Genomic DNA, 19,745 nt, shown 5'->3' on the forward strand with positions numbered 1-19,745 from the left:
CACTGTAACTTTAAAAATTGCAATTTTTAAATCCCTCAAAAAAATCTGTGAAACAAATATTTCTAAGTAGTTTGTTTAAAGTTTAATATTGAGAACTATTGACAAAATACATTTCACATTGAAGAAATTATATTACAATATTATACTATACTATATTTCTATGCTATATTATACTACTTAATACTATATTTTTTAAATGAGCAAGTCTACATTGCAGAGATCATTTGCTCTGTGAATACATTACTTTGTCTTTAAACTTCAACAGAGCTTTCTTCACTTCCTTGTTCCTCAGGGTGTAGACCACAGGATTCAGAAGGGGTGTCAGCACAGTGTAGAAAACAGCCACAATCCTGTCCACAACCTCCTCGGAGCCTGGTCTCAGGTAAATGAAAACAAGGGGAACATAGAAGCAAAGGACCACAGTGCAGTGGGAGGCACAGGTCTGGAAGGCTCTCCATCGCCCCTCTGAAGTGCGGATCTTCAGGATGGAACGGACGATGGACACGTAGGACAGCACAATAAGAAGAAAGCAGCCCAAGGCCACCAACCCAATGTTGACAAAGATCACCATCTCCACGGTGGACGTGTCTGCACAGGCCATTTTGATGATAGACGGTGCATCACAGATGTAATGCTGGATCTGGTTGGGTCCACAGAAAGGCAAACAGAACGTCGGTGTGGTCTGGGCAGCAGAGTGCAGAGAGCCACTGAGCCATGTGGTTGTGGCCAGGATGGCACACGTCCTCCCACTCATCATGCTGGCGTACCTGAGGGGGTAACTGATGGCCAGGAAGCGGTCATAGGACATGACGGTGTAGAGGAAGCACTCGGTGCTGCCCAGAAAGTCAAAGGAGTACGCAGCTGGGCCACGCAGCTGGAAAAGGAGATAGGACTGCCTTCTGGGGACACCAGGGTCATCAGCATTTTGGGCACAGTGACCGTGGAGTACCACATGTCAATGAAGGACAGGTTGGTTAGGAAGTAGTACATGGGGGTGTGCAGGTGGGGAGTCACTATAATCACCAGCATGATGAGGAAGTTCCCCACCACAGTGAGGACATAGATCACCAGGAAGATTCCAAAAAGGAATGTGTCCAGCTCTGGTGTGTGGGGAAGGCCCATGAGGATGAACGTTGTCACTAGGCTCATGTTTGTCATCTCTCCACGCTTTTGATCTCTCTCTATATATATGGGAATATCAAGAGCACCCAGCATTTAGTCGAGAATTGCCAACTCATTCTCTGTATGAAGTCTGCATCACATATCATACATAATTCTAGAGTTATACTCCACTTTGCTTATCACAAGTCTCCTTTGTAAAAGGAGATAGAATGTTTTCATCTTCTCTCTCATTCTCAATGACATAGAGGCATACACAGTTATATGCAAAAAAATTGGTATAAATTCATTGTAAACTTCTATTGGTGTATCATAATTATCACTAACTTAGCACCATAAAACAATGCAAGTTTTCTATTTGGTATTCTCTGTGGGTCATGTCAGCTTGGTCCTCTGCCCCAGGCTTCACAATGTTGAAACCAAAGTTTCAGCCTGTTCTCTAATCTCACCTGAAGCTCAGGATCACCTGTCTCAGTGCAGATGTCAGTACAAAGTAAGATAATAAACATAAGGTATTTAGTAAAGTGCCTATGTTAATAAGTACTCAATAAATGAAAGCAAACTATATGAAGCTGCTGCCTTATTTTTTTAAATATGTAGATATAGATATATGGAGAGAGAGACAGGACAGAGAGGTGAGTAGAGAGGGAGAATAAATTCTCATTGTGCTATAGAGACTTCTCAATCTCAAAGCTACAACTTTAAGGAAGATTTCACCACTGGTATTGGTACTGGCGTCTCACTAACACCACTACCTGCTTTTACAGGAAATACTCTCAGAGCAGGTTAAGAATCTAAACTCCATATAGAATCCCTACAGCCTCCCACATGATCCAGAAAATAGCAACCCGCATAACACTGCTGGCCACACGCTTGCCTTATTTTAGATAGTCTTGTGTGAGGCTCTAAGAACATAAACTTCATATGTGTTCTCCCAACTACAATCCAGTGGGTAGACCCTGACTTTCAGTATATTGACACATATTGCTATCTTAAATATCAAAGTATTTTCTTGTATTGGCTTTGTTAGAGATGATATTCCTCCCCCCACCTTCTACTTCTCATATTCATGAATCCAGGTGATGCCCTCACAAGAGAAGACAATTCCATCAAGTATCAGATTCTTATTTAAAACCTACTGCTTGTGACAAGAAACACAGAACCTTTGTAAAAGAAAAGGACCTATGTTAGCATAACATCAAGAAACATTGGAATTGTGTACTATGGAAAGTGAGGCAGAAATGATGGTTTTCATTTAATCCAAAATATTGTCAAGGTCAAGATTGTTAGTATATTTCAAGTGAAGATTCACTAACATGAGAGAAATGAGGTTCTCTGCTCTTAGCAAAACCCATACACAATGGATCCTGTCTCCACACAATGTGCCTTAAGCTACATTAAAGCTGTATTTCAAATGAAAGAGTAAATAACAGAGACACTGACCCTAATAACCTATTTGGATATCAAAACTCAAAAAACAGAACAAATGCAAAATTTCTCTAAAATTTCTACTGTACCAGTGGGGTCCCATCAAAAGGAAAAATCACATTTAGACTAAAGTATGAAAATTTTCATCAGTTGAATTGCAAGGTAACCTGAGACCTAAGGCAGAAGTATCAATGAGAGGTATCAGTGTTTGACTTGTCTTTTATGCCATAGCAACTTAGTAACTATTCATAGGTCCACATTACTAACTGTAAATATACAGATACGTATATGTTGTGTGTATATATATGCGTGCAGTTTGTATATATACATACACACATACAGAGAGAGAGAAAGAATAAATTAGAGACAGAGTGAAAGACTGACAGACAGGACTTGATAACCACATTTAGAAGGAAATCTAACAATATCTTATCTCTGAATGGAAGCTTAAGAAGGAAAGCAAGGGGAAATGAGAGAAATCTACCTTCCTAAGAACTCACCTGCACTATGTGATTCATTACAATATAAAACTCATTTGTGTTTACCCCCCACCCTGCCAAAATGTTTAATTTTCTACATGCTACATCAAGGCACTTGTTTGCCAGTTACTACTTAAAGAGCTGGCGTACCTGTGATTGCTTGTGGAGAAAGAGCAGTTCATTTCTGTCATAGGACCCAACTAGTTGAAGGGCAAAGAATGGAAACTAATATAGCTAGACAGACAGGAGCTTAATTTGATTTACTTTCACAAGGAATTGGATTACCCTTGGGTTTCCTGGATGATCAGCAAAACAACAAAAAGAATCTAATTAAAAGTTTTTAAAAATCACGTGTATATCTCCCCATATGTTTGTTATTTGAACACTCCTGAGAAGAGCTCATGTCTCTCTGGAGACATGTTTTGCCTAACTGTCTGGAGACAAGTTTTGCCTAAAGGGAAAGAAGGACTGTTACCCTATTCCCTCATCAATGATGCAGATAAACTCACAATGGTTTATTCTCAACTTAAAATTGCCCAGAACCTACAAATTATCATCTCTTATTTCTGCGCTCCATCTCCTATCTCACTCTTTCTTTCAGCACATTTTAAGGTGATTTAAAACAACTAAATTCCCAAACTGTTTTACAGCTATTTTTAGATATCTGTGGTAGTCATTACTACATTTGTTTAGGTACAGACATTTTAAAGAAAATAAGCAAACAAGCCAACCATAAAAAATAATGCTCTGAACTAAATTGATTGCATTTTAAAATATAAATTTTGCAGCTCATTCTCTTTGATCATATGTTATAAAGTTAAAGAGCTTTATAATTATACTATAAGAGAGAAAATAAAACAATTGGGAACTTAAACCAATTTTCTAAATACCACTTCAATTAATGAGATAACTACAACTATAATTCCTGATTATTATAAAATAATGGCATCTTTATATCATATCTAAAATACAGTTAATCCCAGATGAAGTAAAGATTTGAATAAAGGGGAAACTCAAAGCACTAAGATAATACATAAATAAAACTTGGGAATATAGAGGAAACCTTCATAGTGACTTTTTAAAAATATTTTAATGTACTTACTCATTTATTTTTGGCTATGCCAAGCCACATGTGGGGTCTTAGTTCCCTAACCAGGGTTCAAACTCTGGTCCCCTGCAATGCAAGTCCAAGGTCTTAACCTACTCAACCCCCAGGGAAGTCCACATGGTGCCTTTTGAAATCCGGTATTGTGAATCTATTAATTTTTACTTCTCTAGATTATCTTGGCCATTTTGGGATCTCTCTCCATTTGAATATACACTATAGGTAGCGTCCACATGTCTACAGAATAAAGTGCTGAGATTATATTTAGAACTGCATTGAATCTGTTAACAGTTTGAGGAGAATGTGTGTGCTCGGTGGCTCAATTGTGCCCGACCCTTTGTGACCCCATGGACTGCAGTCCACCAGGCTCCTCTGTCCATTGGATTTTCCAGGTGAGAATACTGGAGTGGGTCGCCATTTCCTCCTCCATGAGCTCTTCCCCGCCCAGGGATCAAACCCCAGGGATGGAGACGTCTCTGATGTCCCCTGCGTTGGCAGGCAGATTCTTTAACACTGAGCCATCTGGGGAGCCCTTGAGGAGAAAAACAATTTTTAAAATCTTGTCTTTCAAGCTGTGAAAGTGAAAGTGTTAGTCACTCAGTCATGTCCAACTCTTTGCGACATTATGGACCCGCCAGGCTCCTCTATCCATAGGATTCTCCAGGCAAGAATGCTGGAGTGGGTTGCCATTCCTGTCTCTGGGGGATCTTCCTGACCCAGGGATCGAACCTGGGTGTCCTGCACTGCAGGTAGATTCTTTATCGTCTGAGCCACAAGTGAACCCCGAGCTTTGAGCAATTTATAATCCATCATTTCTTCAGCAACTTTTATAGATCTCTCAAAAATGTTTTGCAGTTTCTATTATTGTGGTCTTACACATCTTTGCTTACTTTTAGATCCAGATCAAGTTTTCTCAGCCTCAGCACCATGGACACTGTGAGCAAGAACAAGTGTCGTGAGGAAATGTCTTATGCATCCGGAGATGTGTAGCAGCATCCATGACCACCAGACAGAGACGCAAGTACCAAAGACAATCCACAATTTCTGCAGACATTTTCAAATCACAGTTGAGAGCTACTGATTTAGACATTTAACAAATATTTGCTTTTTTAATTAGTTTGTTTTAATTGGAGGTTAATTAGTTTGCAATATTGTAGTGGCTTTGCCATACATCGGATGAATCAGCCACAGGTGTGCAGGTGTGCATGGGTCCCCCCCCAACCCAAACCCCGCCACCTCCCTCCCCATTCCATCCCTCTGGGTCATCCCAGTGCACCTGCTTTGAATGCCCTGTTTCATGCATCGAACTTGGACTGGTAATATACACATTTTAATATTTTGAACCTAATCATACATAAACAAATGGACACAAATCATAAATGCATAAGCTCACTTATACATGAAGTTGCAAGGCACAGATTCTCTTTGATATATTATGGTACATTGTGTGAGTATACTACAATTTATTTTTAATTCAACCGTAGATAGGCATTTGAATAGTTTCCAATTTTGCTTATTAAAAACAGTGCTAAAAAATTAGAACATACATTTTGTGTGTATGTATATATGAAATTTTCTTTGGCAAAACTATATATAATGTATCGTGGTGGTAGTATAGTCACTAAGTCATATTGAACTCTTGCAATCCCATGGGCTGTAGTCCACTAGGTTCCTCTGTCCATGGGATTTCCCAGGTAAGAACACTGGAGTGGATTGCCATTTCCTTCTCCAGAGGATCTTCCCATCCCAGGGAAGATCTCCTGCTTGGCAGGTGGTTTCCTGCATTGCAGGCAGATTCTTTACTGCTGATCCACCAGAGAAGCCCCCATAATGTATTACATATAATATTATATATTATATGTTATATAGTGTAAGTTATATATAATATCTCTTCCTTTTGGATACACATTTGGAAATGTATAAACATATACATGTATTTCTATCAGCTATATACCTAGGAGTGGAACTGCTGAGTCACAGGGAATTTTTATCATCATTTTAGTAGATTCTGCCACAGAGTTTAACCAGTTTATCCTCCCAGCGTCAGTGCATGAAATATCCAGTTGGTTCACATACGACCATCATTTGGTGTCATTGGTCTTTTTCCCTTTGGCCCTGTTAAGGTGTGTGAAGTGATATTTTATTGTGTTGTAATTTTTCTCTTTCTGATGAAAACTGAAGCTGAATATCTTTTAATTGTTTGACTTTTCGATGATATTGTAAATGTTATCTTTTGAAATTTCATTACTAGCTCTCATTCTTAAATTTATCATTTCTTTTACTACAAAGTCTCACTAAGAGAGTGAAAGACAAGCTGCAGGGTAGGAGATGGTATTTGTAATACAGATAATGGACAAAGAACTTAAATTCAAAATAAATCATTCCTGGAAATCAATAAAAATGGAGAGCCACCTCTTAACTTTGAAAACTGAGCAAAGAACATGGATCTGCAATTCACAGTTGATAACCTAAATGACCTTAAAAATGATTAAATCATTATTAGCTAGTGAAGAGATAAATTGGAAGATTGGAATCAACACATACACTCTACCATATTAAAAATAGATAATTAATAAGCACCTACTGTATAGCACAGGGAACTCTTCTCAATACTCTGTAATGCCCTGTGGCGTAGAAACCTCCTAAGAGAGAGTACTTGATCAGGAGACAGGAAGGACTCCTTGCATCTCTCTGTGTTTTAATTTCATCATCTGTCAATTGAAGATAATGCTTCCATATCCAGTTATCCTATAGAGGTACTAGGGTTGGAATTTGAATGAACTTTAAAGCCAAAGATGCTATTAATACATGAATGTCACATACTACTTATTGTAAAAATGCCCTTTGAATTTAACTCAGATTGAACTAAAGGTGGCAAAAATACACAGAAGAAAGATACAAAAAAGAGCTCATGACCCAGATAACCACAATGATGAGATCACTTACCTAGAGACAGACATCCTGGAATGTGAAGTCAAGTAGGCCTTAGGAAACATCACTATGAACAAAGCTAGTGGAGGTGATGGAATTCCAGTTGAGCTATTTCAAATCCTAAAAGATGATGCTGTAACAGTGCTGCACTCAATATGCCAGCAAACTTGGAAAACTCAGCAGTGGCCACAGGACTGGAAAAGGTCAGTTTTCATTCCAATCTCAAAGAAAGGCAATGCCAAAGATGTTCAAACTACTGCACAATTGCACTCATCTCACATGCTAGCAAAGCAATGCTCAAAATTCTCCAAGCCAGGTTTCAGCAATATGTGAACTGTGAACTTCCAGATGCTCAAGCTGGATTTAGAAAAGGCAGAGGAACCAGAGATCAAATTGCCAACATCTGTTGGATCATCAAAAAAGCAAGAGAGTACCAGAAAAAAAACCTACTTCTGCTTTATTGACTACGCTAAACTTTTTACTGTGTCCGGCACAACAAACTGTGGAAAATTCTTCAAGAGATGGGAATACCAGACCACCTGACCTGCCTCCTGAGAAATCTGGATACAGGTCAGGAAGCAACAGTTAGAACTGGACATGGGACAACAGACTGGTTCCAAATAGGGGAAGGAGTATGCCAAGGCTGCATATTGTCCCCCTGCTGATGTAACTTATATGCAGAGTACATCATGTGAAATACCAGTCTGGATGAAGCACAAGCTGGAATCAAGATTGCCAGGAGAAATATCAATAACCTCAGATATGCAGATGACACCACCCTTATGGTAGAAAGTGAAGAAGAACTAAAGAACCTCTTGATGAAAGTGAAAGAGGAGAGTGAAAAAGTTGGCTTAAAACTCAACATTCAGGAAACTAAGATCATGGCATCTGGCCCCATCACTTCATGGCAAATATTTGGGGAAATAACGGAAACAGGGAAAGACTTTATTTTGGGGGGCTTAAAAATCACTGCAGATGGTGACTGCAGCCATGAAATTAAAAGATGCTTGCTCCTTGGAAGAAAAGCTATGACCAACCTAGACAGCATATTAAAAAGCAGAGACATTACTTTGCCAACAAAAGTCCATCTAGTCAAAGCGATGGTTCTTCCAATAGTCATGTATAGATGTGAGAGTTAGACCATAAAGAAAGCTGAGTGCTGAAGAATTGATGCTCTTGAACTGTGGTGTTGGAGAAGACTCTTGAGAGTCCCTTGGACTGCAAGGAGATCAAGCCAGTCCATCCTAAAGGAAATCAGTCCTGAATATTCACTGGAAGGACTGATGCTGAAGCTGAAACTCCAATACTTTGGCCACCCGATTGAAAGAACTCACTAGAAAAGACCCTGATGCAGGGAAAGACTGAAGGCAGAAGGAGAAGGGGATAAAAGGGATGAGATGATTGGATGGCATCACTGACTCAATGGACATGAGTTTGAGTAAGCTCCAGAAGCTGGTTATGGACAGGGAAGCCTGGAATACTGCAGTCCTTGGGGTCACAAAAAGTAGGACATGACTGAGTGACTGAACTGAACTGAGGACATTGCACTATTACAGGCTACACCATTTCAGGCAGCACTGTCTAGATCATCCAGTATACAAAGAAGAGACTAAGCTAGATGGAATTTGAAAAACTTGGCAGTCCCTTAAAAATCAAACATATTTAAAGCTTGGACAGCCCTTAGAGGAGTGACCTAGAGCACACCCCCATTTTATCCTTGAAAAAAAGCAACTTCTATAGAGAACATGGACTTTTCCAAATACGAAAGGACATACTGCTTACTTAGTGGGTAAAAATTCCACATGAGGCTATGTAAATGCATTATATGGAGTCCTTTAATTATGATAATAGAGGAATTTGTAGTTCTGAAATAATACTGGGTAATGAATAGATCAATAAATAATTGTTAAATATCTTTTTCAGTATGTTTTATTTACTTTCAATCATTGTTGGTGTGCATTTTTTAAATAAGTCATTTTATTATTATTTTTTCCTTCCAGTTTTATTGAGATATGATTGCATATAGGACTGGGTAAGTTTAAAGTGTACAGCACTGGTGGATGGAGTTGGATCCTAAGGTGGTTGGCTGGGGTTCTAGGGGGCAGAGACTGTGTAAGCCAGGGGGCTGGCAGGGCTGGGTCCCTTGTCTTCTGTTGAACAGAACCAAGTCCTAGGGCAGCTTGGGGGCTCAGAGGGGTCTACTGAGGACTTGCAAGTGGTGGACCTGCATCCCCATGAAACTGGATGGTTGGCCAGAAGTGGTATCAACTGGCTGATGAGATGGGTCAAGCCCCAGCCACTAATAAACTAGAGGAAGGACTACAGAATGATACTTGCCAGCATCAGGGTCCTCAGGGTAGAGTGAGCTCCCCAAAATGGCTGCCACCAGCAGGTCCTCAGTAGCTGGGTGAGTCCCACTTGCCTCCCACCTCTCTGGAAGGCTCTCCAAGATCAGCATTTGGATCTGACCCAGGTTCCTTTCAAGTTGTTGCTTCTGCCCTGGGTCTTGGAGCTTGTGAAATTTTGTGTGTGCCCTTTCAGAGTGGACTCTCCATTTCCTACATCCCTCTAGCTCTCCGGAAAGCAAGTCCCATTGGCCTTCAAAGCCAGATGTTCTGGCAGCTCATCTTCCTGGTGCCAAGACCCCTGGTCTGCAGAGCTTGATGTGGAACTTGAAGTTGTAGCTTCTTGGGGAGAACTTCTGCAATTTTGATTATGCTCCCTTTCATGTGTTGTTCATCTGGGGATATGGGTATATGTCTATACCCCTCCTACACATTTCATTGTGATTCCTTTTTCACATCTTTAGTTGTAGAAAATATTTTCTTCTAGGTGTCAGGTCACTCTGATCAATAATAGCTCCGTAGATAGATGTAATTTTGGTATGCCAATGGGAGGAGATGAGCTCTGGGTCTTCCTACTCCACCATCTTGGCCACTCACCTTTTTCACTATTTTTGTTTTTTAAAATTTTGTATTGGAGTATAGTTGATTTACAATATTGTATTAGTTTCAAGTATACAGCAAAGTGAATCAGTTATACATCTATCCACATGCTCTTAGGAGGACACTATGCTACAGGGACACTACAAGCAAGTAAGTAAACTTCCTGAGTAGCCACAGTTCACATTTCACTGCTAACAAAGCCCACTGAAGCTTATTTCTGGGCAAGTTAATAACCTCTGGAGGGTGAAGCAGCAGTGACATCAGCCCCCTTCCTCCACCCCATGGGGAATACAGGAAGGAAGAGCCTACTTGCCAGAAAGGGAGACTCCAGAGGTCAAAGCCTTCAAAAAAGCTAAAAAGAGGACGGTGAGCCAAGAAACGTGCACCGAACGAGCTCAGTGACAAAGCCAAGAAAGAGCATCTCACAAGAGGGAACCAGGGAACCTGCTGAGCTCAGAAAGGAGCCTCTACAAAGAAGAGCAAAGAGCGTAAAAAAGCTGCGGCAAGCAATGAACAGTGTCCCCGGGGCAGAGTCGCATCCAGGTAGTGGCGGTCAGCAGAGAAGACTCTGGGAGGGAGATAGAGGGCTAGTAACAGAACTCCCTGGGAGACACGCATTTATTAGAAGTATGTTAGAGACTTTGGAAACAGTGCAGACAGCTGAGGTCTCTTCCCAGCATTAGGCTTTACAAGTGAGGGAGGGAGGGACCTTATACTCTGCTCACTGAAGGCCAACTTACCTCTCAGTTTTTAAACCCTGGTAAGCTTCAGGATCTATTTCAAGCCTAGCCCAGTTCATACAGGAAATAAATGGCCAGATAAAGCTAGTATGTGTGTACTCATGTTCTTTTCCCAAGCCTGCTTATGGAAAGTGCTTCTTTTCCCATTACACAGATGAATATAACATACGCTGATAATATAATGTGGTACTGACTAAACTGTTTACACCACAGGACTGGAGCAGTTTTAGCTTTCAATAGGAAAACCACTGATAGGGTATTCTCTCCTTCCAGTGGGAAAATGATTATTGTGCAGTGAAAGTAAGTCGCTCAGTCATGTCTGACTCTTTGTGACCCCATGGACTGTATGGTCCATGGAATTCTCCAGGCCAGAATACTGAAGTGGGTAGCCTTTCCCTTCTCCAGGGGGTTTTCCCAACCCAGGGATCAGACCCAGGTGTCCTGCATTGCAGGCAGATTCTTTACCAGCTGAACCACAAGGGGAGCCTAAGCACACACGCATGCATCTACATTACGGGGAATCTAGCGGGGTTGGGAAGAGGATCTGAGCTATTGTCAGCAAGAGCTGGCAGAGAGGCTGTGTGTTTGATTCATGCAGAGACGAGTAGGATGTTTCACTGTTCTTTCATGTGGCATACAGTATTGTGCAGAGAGAACAATAAATTATAAAAATTAATGAGGACTGAGATGCCAAGGCAACTGGGAGACAAGAGAAAAATTTATAGTACAGAAGAGAATTGAGGCTAGGAGGAAAATTGATTTTCTGTATGTGAGAACAAAACTTAAAGTGTGAACCTTTACTGATATAGAAAAGATAGCTATTTCTTTTCAGGTAAGAATCAGCACAATCTCCTCCTTTCTCTCTCTCTCCACTCCCCCGCCCCCTCTCTCTCTCTTATAAATGAGAAGCCAACATTAGGCATATTAAGAAATTTGCTCAAAACAATATAGTAAGTAGTGACAGTCTCGGTATTGGAATTCTTATGATTTGGGAACTTAGATTATAAGACATAACTGATTGTCATCCCAGATTAAGGGTCTAGATAATAGGGAATCCAGACAAGACAGAGGGGAATCCTTGTTTTCAATAAAACATAAAAATCTTTCTATGCAAGTTATGCTATAAATTTGGTATGAAAAGAAATATGAAACAAAGTCCCTATAGGAATTCACAGCCTGATGGGTGTAGGTCAGGCACACAGAGGGTAAATTGCACCTTGCTCAGTAAGCCTATGATGGAAATGTGAATGAAGTACTGTGGCGGCTACAAAGAATGAAAGGCCTTTGGGGGGAAAGGGAGGCAAGGCTTTACTTAGTACATCACACATGAATGAGATCTTGAAAGATTAGTAGAAATTTTTCAAGCATCAGTGGAACAGGGCCAGTACATATTAAAGGGACTAATGTATAAGAAAATGGGGGAGGGGGGGAATGTTTGACTACAGCACAGATTTGTGGAATGGAGCACAGAGAGAAGAGGCTAAGGAAGCATGTGGACATCAGGTTATGAGTGTCTCTGTTCCATAGGGCATGCCAGTATGTTTGAATTTTCGCCTGGGCACTGTGATGCCAGTAAAGGTTAGTAGTCAAGGAAATGCCCAGGAAACCTCTAAGAATTTCCTCTGAAGTTGCTTCAGAACAGATTCTGTAGCTACATGTGGGGAGATTATTTAATTTCCATGTGGTTTGAAAGAAAGTGAAAGTCACTCAGTCATGTTCTACTATTTGTGACCCCATGGGCTGTAGACCACCAGACTCCTCTGTCCATGGAATTCTCCGGGCAAGAATACTGGAGTGTGTTGCCATTCCCTTCCTTCCCCAGAGGATCTTCCTGACCCAGGGATCAAACCTGGATATCCTGGGTTGTGGGCAGATTCTTTGCTGTCTGAGTCTATGTGGTTTAGACTCTTACTTAAGGTACACACCTGTCTTGGTTTGCCCTGGACTCTCTTAGGTTTAACAAGGAAAATCTCATGACCCAGGAAATTCCTCAGTCCCCAAAACACCTGTTTTCACTGATGAGTCATCCCTGTGGCACTGATGAAGACTGAAAGGAATAAGGTTATGGATACACAGTGATTCACGGTGTAGAAGGAGAAGATTAAGAGGTCAGCCACAGCTGCCATCTTGGTCCTTTTGCCTGCTAGCTGTCCAGCTGGAAGCCAAATTTCATTCCACACTTTTCAAAGCCTTCTGAGTGATTCTGGGTGACCCCTGAATTCTCAAGAAGGTAACACTGGATATGAGAGTTGGACTATAAAGAAAGCTGAGCGCTGAAGAATTGATGCTTTTGAACTGTGGTGTTAGAGAAGACTCTTGAGAGTCCCTTGGACTGCAAAGAGATCCAACCAGTCCATCCTGAAGGAGATCAGTCCTGGATGTACATTGGAGGGACTGATGTTGATGCTGAAACTCCAATACTTTGGCCACCTGATGAGAAGAGCTGACTCATTTGAAAAGACCCTGATGCTGGGAAAGATTGAGGGCAGGAGAAGAAGGGGACAACAGAGGATTAGATGGTTGGATGGCATCACCGATTCAATGGACATGGGTTTGGGTGGACTCTGGGAGTTGGTGATGGACAGGGAGGCCTGGAGTGCTGCGGTTCATGGGGTCACAAAGAGTCAGACACAACTGAGTGACTGAACTGAACACATTATTTCAGATACTTGCTTCCAGTTGGTAAAAGACTATTAGAGCTAATACTGGTGGGGAAAGGGGACACTTAAGGAGGATACACTTCCCATAACCCCTCGGTGTCTGAAAGAGCTCTAGCACCCTCTTAGCCACTTTCCTGATTTCTTCGTTTCACTGTGGTTGATCCCTGTCACCAGTAGTCCTGGGAGAAAAGCCTCTTTGTGATGCTGCTGCAAATTTTGAGAACTCAAATCTACTATTTGACAACTCACTGAAAGTTACAGGTTCACTTCAGACCTGAGGCAAAAATGCAGTGCCTGAATTTTCTAATACAGAAGCCTGACACATAACAGGTAAAGTTATTGAGGGTTACTGTGAATTACGTAAATTTGTTTAATCCTTACAAGAGCCCCATAAAGTAGACACTACAGTTGTCCCCATTTCTAGAAATAGGTAAAGAAAGATGAAATGGCTTTTCCAAGATCGTTGTTTAGTCATTCAGTCGTGTCTGACTCTGTGTGACCCCATGCACTGTAGCCCGCCAGGCTCCTCTGTCCATGGGATTTCCAAGATTTCCAATGAGTCAGCGTGGAAGAGCTAGGATGTTTAAATCAGGTCTAACTTCAGCATCCATGGTCTTAAGATACAGTATAGAGTATATTATTGAATGGGCATATGAACAGACAGATGCATGGTGGATGGATGGATGGATGGAAAGATGGAGGGCACTTAGGCAGAAGCAGAGAGTAGAGATGACAACAGGTATCCCGGGGCTGAGATTTTGTATTGCTTCACTAACCTGAACGATTTAAAAGGGTTTGTGTATTTTTGAAATAGAATTTATAAAAATAGATATTCCTCACATAATTTCAAAGATTCTGAATATTTTATGTTTGATGTATAAACCAGATGGTGCATTTTTAAAAATACACACAGTTTTCTATTTGGCAAACTTACATTAAGTAATTTAATTCCAACTCTAGTAAATAAATAAGCTGTAACCTACCTCTCTAGTATGTAGATCAGAGGTCAAACTGAAGGAAACAGTCATTTCTTCTTAGACTGGTTTAGGTATTAGATGATTGTTCTTCTTTCTGACATGACTATCTCTGTGTATGGTCTTTCCTTCACTTTCCAGAACTATATACACATAATCTGTTACATGGGTTTTAACCATGGAGAGAAAAGTTGCTGACTGAAACCAAGCAGAATCTCAGAATCAGGGGTTGAGGAGAAAGAATGATTCAGAACAAGAGCTAGAGAAGATGTCTCTTTTGGAGATCCTTTTCGGTCCACATTTAGCAGTGACATAGAATATATATCCCATGCCTACAGAATTTACAGAGCATCGCTTTTTCCCCTCTGCTGCTTCTTTTGGCAGATGTGAACAGCAAGGAGATGCAACGTGGAAATCAGACTTCCGTGTCTCACTTCATCTTAGTGGGGCTGCACCACCCACCACAGCTTGGGGTACCGCTCTTCCTAACCTTCCTTGTCATCTATGCCCTCACCGTCTCTGGAAATGGGCTTATCATCCTCACGGTCTTGGTGGACACCCAGCTCCACCGCCCCATGTACTGGTTCCTATGCCACCTCTCCCTCCTGGACATGACCATTTCCTCTGCCATTGTCCCCAAGATGTTAGCTGGCTTTCTCTTGGACAGCAGGATTATCTCCTTTGGGGGCTGTGTCATCCAGCTTTTCACATTCCATTTCCTGGGCTGCAGTGAATGCTTCCTGTACACACTCATGGCTTATGATCGCTTCCTAGCCATTTGTAAGCCTTTACATTACGCCACCATCATGACCCGCAGCGTCTGTAACTCTCTAGCCATTGGCACCTGGCTGGGAGGCACCCTCCACTCCCTTTTCCAAACAAGTTTCATATTCCGGCTGCCTTTCTGTGGTCCAAACCGGGTAGACTACTTCTTCTGTGACATTCCGGCCATGCTGCGTCTGGCCTGCGCTGACACTACCATCAACGAGCTGATCACCTTTGTGGACATTGGATTCCTGGCCCTGACCTGCTTTGTGCTTATCCTCACTTCCTATGGCTACATAGTGGCTGCTATCCTGCGAATCCGGTCGGCCGACGGGCGCCGCAACGCCTTCTCCACCTGCGCCGCCCACCTCACTGTCGTCATTGTCTACTATGCGCCCTGCACCTTCATTTACCTGCGCCCTGGCTCTCAGGAACCCCTGGATGGAGTGGTAGCTGTCTTCTACACAGTCATCACTCCCTTGCTCAATCCCATCATCTACACACTTCGCAACAAAGAAATGAAGGCAGCCTTATGGAGGCTGGGAGGTTGCAAGGTCGTGAAGCCTCACTGACTCCATGCATCACAGACATGCAGGAAATGCTAAAATTTAGGGTATCAGATGGGACACCAGATAACTGGGGAGCTCTAAGATAGAAATAGAATGAAGAATTCATACAGAGAGTTGAAGACTCCTAGATATGAAGGTGGGAACCTTGGAAAGTTCTACATTGTAACCTACTTTCCAACATGATTTTTCATGTTTCCTCCTTGAATAACAATGGAAATCAATCAAAACACTCAACAAGGATGATAACATGCAGGAAAAAAATCTAAGATAAGCAAACTGTCCACATAAAAACTCTCTCTTTGGCATCCATCTACATGTGTATTACTGCTTCTAACCCCTGAGTTGATACCCACATAGCTTTTTACAGGTTACAAGTAACCTTCATGCAAACCATATAATTTGACCTTGACAACAATTATATGAGGTAAGCATTATTCCCATGTAACTGTGGGAAAACTGAAGTTCAAGGAAGTAAGTGGCTTTCCCATACTCACTCTCTGCCTTTTACTTTGATAAAAAATGGTCCATGGACTCTGACTTGAGAGGGCACTTTCACTGCAAAGTAAGGGAGCCATGATATGTGCACTGCATCATGACCGGAGTATTCTGGCCTTCTGAGCTTGCACAGAACTCTACTTTGGTAAAAATGACATGGGTGTATCAAGGATAAACTTCCTTGTGACTAGATCTCCCTGTTGATTTCCTGGATATTAATTAAACAGACCATATGAGATGGTAGAAGAATGCATGCTACCATATCCTGGCATTTTCCACAACAACTGAGTATGAGTGAGGAGATGCAAATGGGATGGGGCATATACCTATTTGCAAGAAGATGAGGTCTGTTCTATTAGTCCTTTTTTGTGATAATGTTGCCAGGGTCCAAGGAGGGCCCCCCCCATCCCAGAGTACTCAAGATGTTTTGTTTTGATGTTTGAATTTTTATGTTTTGAATATACATGGTTAAGTATAGCCCACGAAATATGATGATATTCTATTCCAAAATCAATTCTACTTGTTAAAAAGCTGGCAAAAAGAAGGAGAACTGATTTATGTGTACCAGACATCTTCTGAGCCTAGATGTGTGTGTTCAGTGATTTTTCTTGCTGTCTGCTCTAACAGCAGAGATGTAAGGTTGAACATCAAAATATGCATGAATAGGCAATTCCATTCAAATCAACAAAACATATTCAGTGTAACTCCAAAATTATAACATTGTCGTCTATTCTAAATGCATCTATGATCTTATGAGCAGAAAATACATTTATACATGAGCATGTAAATAAACTATCAATATATGACTAGAAAGGGCTTCCCAGGTGACACCAATGGTAAAGACTGTGCCTGGCAATGCAGTAGATGCAAGAGGCATGGGTTCAGTTCCTAGGTCTGGAAGATCCCTGGAGAAGTAAATGGCAACCCACTCCAGTATTTTTGCCTGGGAAATCCCATGGAGAGAGGAGACTGACGGGCTACAGTCCATGGGGTTAGAGCAGGACACGACTGAGCACTCATGACATTCCATGACTAGAAATTGAAATTTAAGATTGGTTTATAATTCAGTGTAAAATTAGTACTGCAGTAGTTCAGGAAAAGGAGTTAGAGAAAGATAACTGGACCTGGAATTTATAAAGCTGGCACCCTGGAAAGTATAGGATGATCTACCGTTTTCAGGTCTAGTAAAATCTACTCAGAAAAAAAGGAGTAAATAGATGGAATTTTTCATGTGATAGGAACAATATAAACCCTAAGGATAATCCTAAGAGAAACCCCTAGAGACGTTTAATTAGCTATCTTGGGTGGAGAGGCCCCGGGGATGGGAAAAAGCAGTTAGTTACAAACGCTATTTGACAAACATAAAACACCACAGTGCTACAGGCACCTCAACATCCCACCGCACAAACAGAAGCAGGACTCAGTTAATAAGCCTCCTGGGTCAGAACAGAGACCTGAAAGTTGGATTAAAGCAAACATGGCATCTCTTTTCTCATCAAGACCAATGATACCTCATGCAAAAATGAAGGGTTACATAAAAAACTTAATTTTTTGTTTAACTGTTAATCGAGAAACATAAACTATATCTCATCACTTTAAATTAAGAAAACAGCATAAAAACATAAAATCATTAAAAAAATCATAAAAACAGAAAGCAACAAATTTTACTTTATCCTCTGTGTGTGTGTGTGTATGTGTGTGTGTGTGTGTGTGTGTGTGTGTGTGTGTGTGTGTGCATGCACGTGTGCGCTTAGTCATGTCTCTTTGTGACCCTGTGGACTGTAGCCCACCAGGCTCCTGTATACATTGGATTCTCCAGACAAGAATACTGGAGTGGGTTGCCATGCCCTCCTCCAGAGGATCTTCCCAACCCAGGGACTTTATCCTCTATTCACAGTTAAGACAACTGCAGAGCCAATAAGTGAACTTAAGTCTATCTGAGTCCAAAATTTGAAACCCTCCTTTAGAAAGAACTATGTAGGTTAGTATATACTTTTTATACAACTTCAACTCTTAGGAGGAAATTTCGTTTTCGAGTTCATTTTGAGGTTCTCTAGGCTTAAAAGTGAGAAAAAATAAAGCAGAAGAGAAAAAGTAGTTAATCTGAATATTCAACCAGTGTTGAAAACAGTAATTAAGAACAAGGTCCTGTTTAGAGTTCGAATAAAGTGTGATTAATTTTACTTTGGGTAAGTCACTTTTTTTTTTTACCAAGTTGGTGTTTAAAAATGGATGAATATATATTTGACTTTTTTTTTTTTAATTTTAAAAATTGAGACGATATTCTAGTTTCAGAACTTTGTATGGGCTATTGTAGGAGTGCGCCCTCTCGTGACGTCAGCAAAGACTTGCAAGTGAATAAGCACCTAAGTCTTAGACCTTAACTTAACTTGAGGAATTTCCAGTTTTCCTCTGAAAGTGAGAAAAGAATTGACCCATCTGATTTTAACCTTAAAAAAATAAGCTGCCCTTCAAACGCTTATACCACCAAGTTCAGTTTATCTTTTTTAAAATTTATTTATTTATTTTAGTTGGAGGGTAATTACTTTACAATATTGTGGTGGTTTTTGCCATACACTGACATGAATCAGCCATGGGTGTACATGTGTCCCACCATTCTGAACTCCCCTCCCACCTCCCTCCCCATCCCATCCCTCTGGGTTATCCCAGAGTACCAGCTTTGGGTGCCCTGCTTCATGCATCAAATTTGCACTGGTCATCTATTTTAATATGGTAATATACTATTGGTAATGCTATTCTCTCATATCACCCCACCACTTTTAAAGAAGTTTTATTTACTGGAATCTGTGCAGTACTCTATTACTATAATTGTCAATTAGCTCAAGTTGGTGGACAGCATTGTTTCGGTCTTTATTCTCCTGATTTATTGTTACATTTCTGATTAATAACTGACGGGGGAATGTTAAATTTTTCAAATATAATTGTGGCCTAATGAAAATGGAATTTATGCTTTTGGCTGTCTGAAAAAAATCTTTACTTCACCTTCATTATATAAGATATTTTAGCTGAATAAGGAATTCTAGGTTGATAGTAGGTTTTTTTTCTTTCATTGCTTTAGAGGTGCTCCCTCTTCTTCTGGCTGGCTTAACAGGTTTCTAAGGTTTCATATCATTCCTATCTTTGTTCCTTTAGCATAATGAGTCTTTTCTGTCTCTGTCTTCCTGTTCCGTTTTCTCTTTCTCAGCAAATTCAGTAGTTTGTTTGGGGTGTGTGCCTTCATGTGGCTTTATTTATGTTTATGCTATTTGTTGCTCATTGTGTTTCTCTTATCTGTGGGTCTATTGTTTTCATAAAATTTGAAAATTTTCAGGTATTATTTATTCAAATATTATTTCTACTTTCCTCTCTCTTCTTCTGAGACTCCAATTACATGCAAATTAGATTGCTTAATACTATCCTACAGTTGATCGAGGCCCTGTTCTTTTTAGTTTCCGGTTTTTTTCCTATTCAATCTTGATAATTTCTAACACTTAAAATTCTCTGATCTTTCTCTTCCCCAATATCTAAGCTGCTG

At 40.7% G+C, this 19,745-nt stretch overlaps 1 protein-coding gene and 1 pseudogene across 1 annotated transcript; one reads left to right on the forward strand and one right to left on the reverse strand.

Moving 5' to 3' along the window:
- Positions 1 to 220: 220 nt before the first annotated feature.
- Positions 221 to 1,158, reverse strand: LOC133067138 (olfactory receptor 10G9-like; annotated as a pseudogene).
- Positions 1,159 to 14,752: 13,594 nt separating this feature from the next.
- On the forward strand, positions 14,753 to 15,718 carry LOC133067148 (olfactory receptor 10G6). Its single transcript, XM_061158337.1, has one exon. The coding sequence runs from the start codon at positions 14,783 to 14,785 to the stop codon at positions 15,716 to 15,718; it is 936 nt and encodes a 311-aa protein (XP_061014320.1). The 5' UTR covers positions 14,753 to 14,782.
- Positions 15,719 to 19,745: the final 4,027 nt, after the last annotated feature.

Source organism: Dama dama, chromosome 2, assembly GCF_033118175.1.
Source record: "Dama dama isolate Ldn47 chromosome 2, ASM3311817v1, whole genome shotgun sequence".
In the NCBI taxonomy this organism is placed as follows: domain Eukaryota; kingdom Metazoa; phylum Chordata; class Mammalia; order Artiodactyla; family Cervidae; genus Dama; species Dama dama.